At 39.1% G+C, this 13,503-nt stretch overlaps 1 protein-coding gene across 1 annotated transcript in view; it reads left to right on the forward strand.

The window, feature by feature from the left end:
• MRPL14 (mitochondrial ribosomal protein L14) overlaps nucleotides 1-9,641 on the forward strand; it is a 28,836-nt gene extending 19,195 nt beyond the window's left edge. Inside the window, exons 2-3 of the mRNA XM_060754046.2 lie at nucleotides 1,136-1,229; nucleotides 8,841-9,641. Coding sequence (XP_060610029.1) covers nucleotides 1,156-1,229; nucleotides 8,841-9,204 — 438 coding nt within the window. The 5' untranslated portion in view covers nucleotides 1,136-1,155 and the 3' untranslated portion in view covers nucleotides 9,205-9,641. The remainder of the gene's footprint in view (nucleotides 1-1,135; nucleotides 1,230-8,840) is intronic.
• Nucleotides 9,642-13,503: the final 3,862 nt, after the last annotated feature.

A 13,503-nucleotide genomic window follows, 5' to 3' on the forward strand; every position in this document is an offset into this window, starting at 1 on the left:
GTTGTCTGCTGATTAATTTGGAGGTTTGAGAGTCATTCATTAATGCCAATGGGTGCTTCAGACAGATGTGTCACCAGGTCGTTTCTGATAGCAAAGCCAGCTCCATGTATTCTTCATTCTTCAGGCAGTCCCTTCCAGAAGAAGGTGTAGCCTCCTTTTTTCCCCTTCAGCTGTCCCTCTCCTGCTCTCCGGGTCTCTTGAGGTGCTGCTATGTCAGTGTTAAAGCTCCTCAGCTCCCTTGCAATAATAGCAGACCTGTGTTCAGGTCGTTCGTTGTCTGTGTTGTCTAACAGTGTCCATACATTCTATGTTCCAAAGTTCATCTTTCTTTTTTTGACCACAAGATGGTGACCCCTCTGGACACAGTAGTCCAGTCAGGGATTACAGAGGCAGATGTATGGTTAGCACATCTTTTCTAGCTCCCTCTCCATGTGAGATGAGCAGAATGGATCATAAAAAGGACTGCTCAGTCATGGATACAGCTACTGGACTACTCAACTGCCTCGGGCCTTGATGTAGAACAACTGAATCCATATCCACCGCCTGTGTGCCAGTCTGTGACTCGGGGTTTCCAGATTTCACAGTCCTGCCCCTATTGCAACTCGCTGATTGGCATGGGACTTTTGGTTTTGTTTTATTTATCTTGGAATACACTTGTGCATGAGTTTTTTAATGTGTGGAGGCCAGTTTCTGGCTGGTCAACACAAGTTCTTCACAGAATGAGGTTCCCAACCAGTGGCATGGTTAATGATTGCACTCCCTCTCTCTCTCACACACAATTCTTACTGGAATGAAAGCTGAAAATGCTGCCAACTGAGGGTGCATCTACACTGCAGATTTAATGTAGTGTGACACTACTAACTGCCATGGCACAATGCTATGGAATCCTGGGAGCTGTAGTTTGGCAAGACATTAGCACTCTTTCACATTTCTAAAGTGCATTATATTCATCTGTTTCATTTTGATTTGGATTTGAGGAGGAAATGTTACGGTACTCCATTGACAACAGAATGTGTATCTTAGGGACATTTGATCCCTGATGTCAAAATCTTGCTCTTCCCTCATGTTCCTAAGTTTGTTTGATATTTATAGCAAACTAAAGCCAACAATAATTATTTTTTCTCTTTTTGTCTAGGATTTCCTCCCTGAATCCCAATGGCTTTATTGAAAAGGTCCCTAGGATTATTCGTACCAGAATTATGTACAGCAACAAATCAAAGAAATTTCAGGTATTTGTTCCATCATGACTCATTGTTAATGTGGCTTTGCACTTAAGTATATTTTTAACAGAATATAAATAAATTTGTTAAAATGTTTCTATGCAAATCCACTCTGTTTTCTGAAAAAGAAACTTTATATGAAATTGTCTGCCATTTTAGAAAGCTATTTTGTTTATTTATACTAAGTGTATTCCGAATTCTTCTCATTGATTGAAACAATTAATTCAAAAAACTATTGTTTTAAAATTCTAATTATTCTAAAAATCATTATATCTGCATATGTCACCCATAATTATTTCTAGAGTGAAAATAAGTGAGGGATTAAAGGTTTATCTGCATAGTTTTGGATGTCAGTTAATGTAAAAAGTGATGAAATAAACAGTAACAATAACATTAATAAATTATAATATTTCTGGCTGTTTCTATAAAAAAGGCACCCCAGTAACAAAAGAGACAAGAGTGTCTTGTAGAGATTTATTTTAATTCCTCCTAGAGTCGATACATAACTGGAAGACTGAATTGTTGTGGTTTTCTCTAATTTTGATGTTGTGCAACACAGGAAGACAATTTCCACAGATGGGATGTCTAATGCTTTTTTGCGGTATCACTAAAGGCCAAAGCTGTCCTCTTCATTTCTGTGTGATAAACCTGGTGTTGGCCACCTTATCCTACTAAATTGCAAATCAAGGCCAGAAATAAACAAGCAACGCTTGAGCTGGGACAAGAAAATGGCTAAGGGGAAGAACCACAATAAAATTAGGGGTTTCTTTCCTTCCTTGCTTATTGTTCGAAGTCTCTTTCAAGAGTGATTTTGGAAAATAATATTTTTACAGCATAGGTGTGACCTTTTCATTAAAGATTTACAACTCTGTTCATGTTTGCTGACACACAAGCCTTGTGTACTTACGTTAATACTATCAATAGACCTTGTGTGCATATAGGTTGAGTATTCCTTCTCTGAAATGCGTGGGACCAGGCGTGCTTTGAATTTCAGATTTTTCCAGATTTTGAAGTATATGCATGTACATAAAGAGATATCTTGGAGATGCCATTCAAGTATAAATTTAGGTTTCATGTATACCTTATAGTCTGAGGGTAATTTTATACACAATTTTAAACGTAATTTTGTACATGAAATATGGTTTGTTTGCATTGAACTATCAAACAAAGGTGTCACTCTCTCAGCCACCCATGTGAATGATTTTGGAGGATTTTGGATTTCTGGATACAGGAAACTCAATTTGTATTCCCATAGTGTTTAAGATTACAATCTGTTGTTGTACAGGATGTACAGTTACAAAAGTACAGGAAATTACCATGATGGAGAACTTACTTGTAGCCCTCCAGATATTCTTGGATTGCAACTCCCATCAGCTCTAGCTACACAGTCTATCAACATGAAGAAATTCCATGTTATGGGGATCCACTCTCATATATTCCACTTGTAAAAGGAGAGCTTGACTTGGTTTCTTATCCCTCTTCATATTTTGCTCATTTAAAAATAAGTAAATATGCAAATAGAAACAAGCAGGTTCAATCACAGGCATCTCTAGTTTAAAAGACTCTTAAATAGATACGCGAAGAAATATTTTGCCTGAGATTTTGCAAAAGCCACTGCCATTTAGTTAATAGTACCCAGTTCCCAGAATCTGTGTTAGCTTCAGGTGCTCATTCATATTCTATCAAATCCAGATGGTTATGTGACCTTTCTTCCCCCTCTTCCTCCTTTGGCATTTAGCGTGCTTCTCTAGAAGACAATTTGTGCCAAATGCTTCACTTTCAAGAGGGAACAAAGACCCTTGACTTTTGTGGTTCCTCCATTACATGAGTTCTTTAAAGAATGAGTAAGTTCCTGACAGAAAGGTTGGGCTGTTCAAGAACTTCTTGAGTGTCGTCGTCCCCCCCCCTCAGCAATCTGGGGACATGCCCTGAGGGCCCAGATTGGATGAGGCAAGCATGTTGTGCAAAATTTTGTTTACACAGGTGAGCGTTTCCAAGGCAGAGTACCTAAGCTGAATATATTCCTTGGGAACAATATATTATGGGAAATTTCCTTTAGTAATATTTATCTTCCGCAGTATATGGCAATTCATGTACATAGACATGTTTTAGATCTTTAACTCCATGGTGTCTCCAGGTTGCCACATTGAGAGCCTGATGTAGGAAAATAAGGAACCATCATACTGAGGTTCACTTATAGTTCACCTAACTCCATACTGTCTACACAACTTTCTGTAATCTCATATTGCTCCAACCCTTCACGTTTTGAATTCCCATCAACCTTTGCCTTTATCTGGAGCTAATGGGAATTAAACTGCAGATATCTGGACTTGTGAATACTAATGGAAAATAAACAGGTCTTTCTCCCAGCCCATCCTTGAGATCTGAGGACTGAACCTGGGACTGTTGTTCTGTGTGCTCCAGCATTTTAGCTGTGGTCCTCTAAGCTCTAAGGATCCAACTTGTTTGTAATGTCTTAGTCTGCATCTTACAACTCCTTTATCTTATGGAAGCAGACAGCATGTCAACCAAGGTCAGCATTTTCAGCCAGCCTCTGGGGTTCTGTTGTGTTGTTCAAATGTACTGCAGTCCATCTGTTTTCCATTTTGGAATGACAGCTGTTGAATTTCTTTGAACAGAAATGACAACTGTGTGTTGACCATCTGAAGCCATAAAACTTTCGGTCTTTATTACTATTTTTGAAGGATAAAGTTCACTAATTGACTATACAGAATTTGCTAAATTTGGTCATCGTGGTTTCTTACATCAAGAAAGCCATTGTCTTGGTTTAATGACATGAAACATAACCTACACAACTGAGAAGCTTGTTTGTTATGCGTGTTTATTCTCCTGTACAGAGCATGTGAAATGGGTTAAAGCTTGGAACAAACTCAGGCTTGCTAGAGAGGTTAAAAACAACAAAAGGGCTTTTTTTTTGTCCAAACCAAAGGAGAAATTAGTAGGGTTACTACATGTAGAAAATAGTGAAATGTTAACAAGGACCGAGAAAAGGTAGATATACCTATTTTTTTTCCTAAGTCTTCTCTCAAAAGGAAAATAGTGCTCTATCTGTGGAAATGGAGCAGGTGATACAGTAGGGGAGGTGCAGCACAGAACAGGTAAGGAGGTAGTGCAATCGTACAGCAATATCTGGCTCCTCTGAAAGAATTCAGTCATTCATGGCCAGGTGAGCTAGGTCCAAGGGGTGTTAAAGAACTGTCAGAAGCTATCTCAGAACCACTGGCAGTAATATTTGAGAATTCCTAGAGACCAAGTTGTCCAAATTTTCAAAAAATAAAAGGGGTGAAGGTGGGGAAAAGGACGGAAACACTGCCCAGTCAGTCTGAAGGAAAGATGTTAGAGCAGATTGTTCTGTAAGCACTTAGAAAGAAATGTCATAATCACTGAAGGCATTTTTAATCAATATAAATAAAGATAATTTAAAACACGGCGAATGTACTATGGCAATACCAGGATACAAGAATGTCTGTATCATGTTCTGCGGCAATTTTGGCAAAGCGGTCCTTTAAGAAAATAAACAACGACCACTTTGGAAGAGGGTCATAAAGGAATGTCTTCAACAAAATGACAGCTATTCTAAATACTGTATTTTGTTGGATAATAGTCACCATTGTGTAGTAGTTGCACCTCCATTGTTTGGTTGCCAAAAATTGTATTATTGTTTTTCTGGCACACTAGTCACACTCCCATTTTGGACTGATTTTTCTTTCCTTCCTTCTTTCTTTCTCCAAAGGCAGTTTAATTACTATAAAATAGAGTCCTCTAGAGGTGCACTCTTCCCTTCTCCCTCCTTCTTTGGAGAAAGGAGGAAGAAGAGACAATTCCAGTTCTGGATACCCCCATTTCAGGTTTTTTCAACTGTCTTGCCTCAGAGCAAGAAAAAAGGAGAGAAGCATGGAGCTTCAGAGACGTCCATTTTATAGTTCTTAAACTGCTTTGTCTTCGGGGAAGGAAGGGAGGAAAGAAGGAAGGAAGGGAGGGAGGAAGGGAGGGAGGGAGGGAGGGAGGGAGGGAAAGAGGGAGGGAGAATTGATCCCAAATGGTTCTGCAGCTGTTTGTTTGAGGAGGAAAAATTCTGACTATTACCTCGAATGTGATTAACTATGGTATTGGCAATAATGTTGACCATTTGATTTTCTGTTGGACTTGCAAAACTTTTATGAGGAATATAGAGAAGAGCCATATATGTTGCCTTCAACAGGGTATAAATGTAACTAGTACGTAATAAGATGCAAAAATATGGTGTTTCCTTTAAAAAAACAAACAAACTGTAAAGAAGTCCTGTTGCCTGTTCATGCCTGAGATCTCAACCTGAATATTTTCCAATTAAGTTTTGTTGTGATACCTGTTTTTCAGTATAAATAACTGCCTTTACTTACTGAGCAGAGATTCTTCCTTTCTAATCCAATTCTCCAAAGTGTAAGGCCATTAAAAAAATGAAAAATCATCTTCAGAAAACCTGTCAGACCAGTATCTAATTAGCCGTTCTCCCTTGTGAGGAATTAACCTTACAGTACAAAGCTGATTGCAAATTCTCTTTAAGTCTACTAAGTGTCAGGTATGGTAATTTATGAATACTTTTTGCTTGCCTTTTCCACGGTGTTCTGTCATTTAGTGTTAAAATTTTAATGCTAAAAAAGAAGCAGCTTTCCGGAAATGACTAAGATTTCCTGGTGTGCTTTTATTCTGTGGATTTGTTTTGCTTTTAAAGAAAGCAGCTTTAGTCATATTTAATATACGAGTTGTAAGGGCACAGTGGAAGTCATTTGGTAACTATTCAGAAGTCATTTTGAGAGTTAATGGTGCAATTCTTTATATGCTTACTCAGAAGTAAACCCCATTGTGTTACACTACTACTACTACTACTACTACTACTACTAATAATAATAACTTTAGTTATACCCCGCCTCCATCTTCCCAAGAGGACATGGGGCAGCTAACATGAGGCCAAGCGCAACAAATTACAACAGAACAAAAATACAACGAAATATCATAAAATAATACATCAAATAAATACAATAAAATAAATTTTACAAATCCAAAATAAAACCGAGTATAAACAAAATAAAACATTGAACCAAGTGGGAAGGGCCAAATCCAACGGATATGATTTTAAAACCCTGGGTGAGTTGGATGAGTAGGGTAATGTATCTGGTGGGATGTTTGAAGGGGGCAAACAATGGGATTTAATTCACTGAAGGGTGAGCTAAAGTGCATCGAAAGACATTATGTGCTGAATTCATAGAATCATAGAATCAAAGAGTTGGAAGAGACCCCATGGGCCATCCAGTCCAACCCCCTGCCAAGAAGCAGGAATATTGCATTCAAATCACCCCTGACAGATGGCCATCCAGCCTCTGCTTAAAAGCTTCCAAAGAAGGAGCCTCCACCACACTCCGGGGCAGAGAGTTCCACTGCTGAACGGCTCTCACAGTCAGGAAGTTCTTCCTAATGTTCAGGTCAAATTGGTCAAAGGTCAAATTGGTCAAAGGAATTGGTCAAAGGTAAGAGGTTTGTTGTTCAATACTTGAAGGCACACCAGAACAGCCAAGTTTTTAGGCTCTTCCTGAAGGCTGCCAAAGTGGGTGCTTGCCCAATCTCAATGGGTAGCGAGTTCCAAAGTCTAGGGGCCACCACAGAGAAGGCCCTCTCCCTCGTCCCCACATGTTGCGCTTGCAGTGGTGGTGGGAGCGATAGGACGGCCTCACCCATTGAATGAATGGATCGTGCAGATATATAGACAGAAATGTGGTGACAAAGGTAGTTGGGCCCCAAATGTTCAGGGCTTTGTAGATGATAACCTGCACCTTGAATTGGGACCGAAAAATGAACGGCAGCCAATGGAGCGTCTTAAACGGAGGTAAACTACTAGTTCTACTAGTTTTTCTCCTAGGGCTGTAGTCTGATTTCTCTCAGCCCAATTCCTCTTTGTAACTTTAGGGAAAGAGAAACAAATCCAGAAGAACCTGTAAGACTGGTATTTTATCAGCATCAGTCAGCCTTCTGGGCTGAACCAAACTTCATAACGGATTTCTTCTTATTCTTCCCCCACCCTCTGAATTTTATTGTGAAATTCTTCTTAAAATATTTTCCAGCATACCAGGTTTCTTTAACAGATAAGGAAAGATTTCCTGAATGGCAAAGGTGTGAAAATTACAGTTTTGTACTTCAAAACAATTGTGTACTTTGACATCATCACCATAGCAATTGCCGATGGTTTGTATTTAATACTAGCATATATACCCAGTGTTGCCCAGGTTAGGTCTTTTCTAATGGTATTTTTTAGAAATACACATTGCTTTTATTTCATTTTATGAATGGTCACAATAGAAATGCATACACATATAATGGGACTTTTAATAAAAACTCCCACCCGCCCAAGATCTAGTCAGACTGCAGTCCCCATGGCTACAGGTCTAGCCAACTGGATCTGCCACCCCACCAGTTCCAAATTTGCCCAACTCTTAAGTTGCATCAGCTCCATATCTGGCTGGTTGCAATTCCCATTAGCTCCAGATGTTGCCAGACTCCAACTGCCATCACTCTGAGATCTGGCTCTGCTGTAATTCAGGGCTCTCCTCTTAACTGGTTAGATGGCTCAGCCTTGTTGTTGGGTTGCAACTTCTATTATCCCCAGCCGGCCTAGCCAAGGGATAAGGATGTTGGGAGATGTAGGCTGAGCTGTCTGATTGATTAGGAGTAGAGCTGTGCCTTTGGTTTTTGGTAGGAATTACACAGCTCTCTGGATGTGGATGGACTCCAACTGCTATCATCCTCTATTAACCCCTCCAAAACCCACCAGTAATTTAAATTGCATCATGAAGGGTATGTGTGCTATGTTTGGTCCAGATCCATCAAGTGATCTAGTAGCCTTTGTGGCTCAAACAAACACCCATACTTTGACATTTATATATCGAGAGATAAATAAATATAAATGTAGCTAGGGATTTGATGGTTAACTATTGAGTCTTGTGGGAGTTTTTGTTAACTGGCTGTGAGCTTTATTTTCTTCTTCATCATCATCCTATTTTAGTTGCCCTTTTAACATTTAATTTTAAATGCTTCTAACTTTTGTAGTATCTATTTTTATTGTATTTTGTTTTAATTTGTATTTTAAAGTTAGCAACAATAGCAATTCCAAGCAGCTTTAAATAAAACTTTAACGTGTGTGTGGATGGGTCTATAGTACTATAGTCTGCCCTTCACATTTGTGGGTTTGTTCATTCACAGATTAAAAATGTTCTTTCTAAGAATCCTGTCCTCCAGTGGGACTGCTGTCGATTTCCTCCAGTCTTGTTGGAAGGTTTAGAAATTTCTAGAGAGAATATGTCTCCAGGAATCTCATAAATTCTCTGGTGTGACTCTGATAAGTTTCCTGCAGATAGTGACCATAGAGTTGGAAGAACTAGAAATTCTTGGATAGGTGTTTCTTCAAGTGACAATATAGCAATTTCTTTATTTGCAGGCCCTATGCCTTAATCCTAGTAAGAGGGAGGGCTGACTCTACATGTAATACTGTATGTTTCTTTACCTGATGTTCTGGAACTGGGCTTGTTTCTGCAGAGCATGTATCTAACATTTTTGCTTCTCTTTTCCCAGCCTCAGCAGACTCTGCGGTGCCATACAGAAGATGACTCGTGTCCGGGTGGTGGATAACAGTGCTTTGGGAAACACACCCTACCATCGGCCTCCAAAATGCATCCATGTCTACAACAAAAATGGAGTGGGCAAAGTAGGTGACAAAATCCTACTAGCTATCAAAGGGGAAAAGAAAAAAGCCTTAATTGTTGGTCACAAGATGCCCGGTCCTCGCATGACCCCCAGGTTTGATTCAAACAACGTGGTTCTTATTGAAGACAACGGGAATCCAGTTGGGACGAGGATTAAAACACCATTACCTTCTTATCTTCGGAAACGGCAAGACTTCTCGAAGATATTGGCCATTGCCCAGAATTTTGTGTGACAAACAAGGCAATGCAATGTATCATCTTAACAAATGGCATTTTTCTCACTTTGATTTCTCCAAATTCTGAGGAATTAAAATGAAATAAATCTGGCATGACTTTCTAGAGGTGTGTGAACTAAAAGACTGTTACTAAAAGTTCTGTTCAAGGATATATTGTTCCCTTTTTTGCAAGAGTTGTTCTAACATGGTATAATTAAAGTTCAGGGTGTCAGTCCACTATTTTTATTGGCATGATGGGTTTCTCAGCCTTTATTCTATTGCAATGTTTCATATTGTTTATACAAACTTTGTCCAGGCTGTTGCCAGCAAAAGCAACTTCCCAAAACAAAAATTGATGTTATGGTTTCAATAAAGAGAAACAGTAATGTTAGAAACAGTTAGAAGCAGTTGTGTTCCCTTTGTGTTTGTATCAATAAAATAAAAATGCCCTCTAATTTTTCCAGTATCAGTTTCCTTGGTATTTTAATGATTATTGTATTTATTGTACTGTTATTTGTTTATTTAGAGTATTTCTGTATTGTTTTCCAGCCCACAAGGGCTCCTGGGGTGATGAACAAATAAAAGCCAAGTAAAACAAAGAAACAAAGTTTAAAACCTTCCAAAGGAAGACTTAAAAACAGTCATAGAGTCCAGGTTTGAAACAGTAGTTTCAAACATTGAATGCCATGCAGAACAGCACTATTTAGCGGCCTGCCAGGAGGCTTAAAGGAGATGGGGCCAGCATAACTTTTTTGTGTATAGGGTTCCACAGTTGAGCTGCTGCAGAAAAACCCAGTTACGTGTACCAACCTAATTTCACGAGGTGTTGACAAATACAAAAGGATCTAAAGATGACCATTTTATGGCAGCCTCATATGGGAAGACATGACGTTTCAGATATCCTTGTAGATGCTTTAAAAAAACCCCATAGAGGATGGTATTGACATTTGAGAAACTCCACAGCTGATCAAAAGTACTCTATCACAATCCACTGGAAAAGTTCAGGCAAGAAAGACCAGAACCAGTGCAAAATTATTCCCCCGAGTCCCTAATCAGCCATACAAAGAGTGCTATCAAATGCCACCAGAATACCTGTAGGTAAAGGTAAAGCTTTCCCCTTGACATTAAGTCTAGTTGTGTCTAACTCTGTGGGGAATGCTCATCTCCATTTCTAAGCCAAAGAGCCAGTGTAGTCCGTAGATGCCTCCAAGGTCATGTGGCCAACATGACTGCACAGCAGGCTGTTACCTTCCCACCAGAGCGGAACCTATTGATTTGATCACATTTGCATGTTTTTGAACTGCTAGGTTGGCAGAAGCTGGGGCTAACAGCAGGAGCTCACCTTGCTCCCCAGATTTGATGCAAGTTCAGCAGCCCAGCGGTTTACCTGCTGCACCACCAGGAGTTCCATTCAGGAATACCCGAAGGACCAGTAAAGAGTTACTTTTCTTCCCAATTGATGGTGAAACAGGGCTGTGATGTCTTCACACCTACTTCAAACAGACAAGGGTTCTTTCTCCCAACCTGGACATTCCACAGATATATAAATCCCATTTTCATAGTTTCCAGCAGACCTCACAAACTCTGAGGATGTCTGCCATTGATTCAGGCAGAATGTCTGGAAAACAGCCTGAAAAACACACAAAATCCTAGCTAGGTCTTCTCTGGTGGTTTTAATCAGTCAGGATACAAATAAGAATTAACATGTCTTCAGACACTGATGAACAAGCTTTGTAAGTGGGATAGGATCCAATCTTCTGAAAATGATGCAGTGTATGAGAATTAAGGATGAAAAAATAGGATGAAAATTTGACCATTCACTTGTTCCATTCATAAGCACAGAGATTCTTTCATCTCTTTGTGCCACCTGGTGGTGATCTCCGGGTTATATAGAAATCATGCTGCTAATGTTTCCTGTGTGCTATCTATGTAAAACCACTGTACGGTTTTATATTACGTCTATATCAAACCTGTTTCCTCATCCCTGCTCCACTTTTTCTTGGATCAAACAATTGCGTTAAATGGATGAGCAACTTCTGGCTGACAGAAAACTCGTATAGACCAATAACACTATGCAATGTGGATTATAATTTTTTTTACAAAGATTATAACTAATAAACTGAAAGATATGTCAAATTTAATAGAGGAAGATCAATGTGGATTTAATAAAAACAGAAAGGTTGCAGATCCAATCAGAAACATACCAAACGCAGTCAACCATGCAATAAGAGAGAAAGAAAACAAGACTTTTGATACTGAAAGGTGGGGTATATCTATCCCACCTTTCTCAAACCTGAAGATGAATCAAGATGGCTTACAACCCGGCAGCCATTTGGTGCCGTAACCATATACAGTATAAAATTAAAACAGATTTATCATGTCTATTAAAGCCTTCAAAACAGAAAACCACCAGTTCCTGTTTCAACTTTGTGAGGAATTTAAATTGGTGGAAAAAATTGTGAGGTAATCAGGGAATTATATAGGGATAGTCAGACAGAAATAATAATTAACAACTCCAAAACAAGAACCATTAAGATTAAACGGGGAACAAAGGAAGGATGTCACCTCTCACCAATCCCTTTTGCAATGATGATGGAAACCCTAGCTAATTTAATTAGAAACAAAAACAAAATAAGTTTGGAAAGGGAGAATTAAAAGTAAATTTATATGCATATGACCCAATGTTATTATTAGGACATATTATGTAAAGGAGGAGCCCCCGATGGCACAGTGGGTTAAAGCGCTGAGCTGCTGAACTTGCTGACCAAAAGGTCACAGTTTCAAATCTGGGGAGTGACGTGAACTCCCACTGTTAGCCCCAGCTTCTGCTAGCCTAGCAGTTCAAAAACATGCAAATATGAGTAGATCAATAGGTATCGCTTCTGCGGGAAGGTAACGGTGCTCCATGCAGTGATGCCGGCCACATGACCTTGGAGGTATCTATGGACGATGCTGGCTCTTCGGCTTAGACATGGAGATGAGCAACAGAATGCTCTTTGAGTGTAGGTGAACTATAAATCCCAGCAACTACAATTCCCAAGGAGCCCCTGGGGGCACAGTGGGTTAAAGCACTGAGTTGCTGAATTGGTTGACTGAAAGGTCACAGGTTCAAATCTGGGGAGTGGCGTGAGCTCCCGCTGTCAGCCTCAGCTTCTGCCAACTTAGCAGTTCGAAAACATGCAAATGTAAGTAGATCAATAGTTATCACTCTGGCGGGAAGGTAACATTGCTCCATGCAGTCATGCCGGCCACATGACCTTGGAGGTGTCTATGGACAATGCCGGCTCTTCAGCTTAGAAATGGAGATGAACACCAACCCCCATAGTCAGACACGACTGGACTTAATGTCAGGGGGAAACCTTTACCTTTACCTACAACTCCCAAATGAAAAAATCCATTTATTTTATGTGATGGTCACTCCTTGGGTTAGTTGGTGTCTTCTGGCCAAATTTGGTGGCAATTAGTCCAGCGGTTTTTGAGTTATGATGTCACTCAAAACAAATAAAATCAGCAGGTGTATGGATGATAATGGCTACTAGGAATTCTCAAATGTTTCCTTTTGCAGAATAAATTTTGGTGACAAAATAAAAGTTAACATTTTACTACAGATATTTTTTATTAACACAGAAAAACTTGGATTAAGTTATCACTTAGTTTTAGAAGAAACTATTCAATTTACTCAATTGATCACTGAACTGTTGGGGTCTACATTTCTTTAAAGCTGAACAGTTCCTGCTGTTGTCATATTAAATATTGCACTGGAATCTCATCTTCCCTATAGTGATGGTGAACTACAGAATCAGACAAGACAATGGGAAATTCTTTAATCACAACACAGAGAGATACTTTATTTGCAATATTTTGAATAAATCCTTAAATAAGAGGCTTAATAACAGTAGGTATGCCAGACAGCTCAGCAAATATTTTCCTGTTAGGGGGCCCACCTACAGTTTTCCTCAGAATTATTTCAGAAAGGGGCATAATGATGGAGAATATTTGTGAATAAATAAACACACCCCCTAAGAAGAACAGAAAATTACAAATGTCCATCCCAGAAATAGTTGTGCGTTTCTCACTCTGGTTGAGTATAGGAGATTGGCCTGTCTACAGCCAAAGTCTATTGATTGTACATAGGCTTTGGGTTTGTATATGAAGTTCAAATGATTATTATGATTATTAAGATTATTAGTCTCGGTATTTATATCCTGCTTTTCTATGTCAAAGCAGTTAACAGTAAAATCATACCAATGTGTGAATTAAAACCTAACACATACAAATTTTAAAATAGAATTAAACATTGGAAGTATTAGAAATAAA

Source organism: Anolis sagrei, chromosome 1 (genome assembly GCF_037176765.1).
Source record: "Anolis sagrei isolate rAnoSag1 chromosome 1, rAnoSag1.mat, whole genome shotgun sequence".
NCBI classification, from domain to species: Eukaryota; Metazoa; Chordata; class Lepidosauria; order Squamata; family Dactyloidae; genus Anolis; species Anolis sagrei.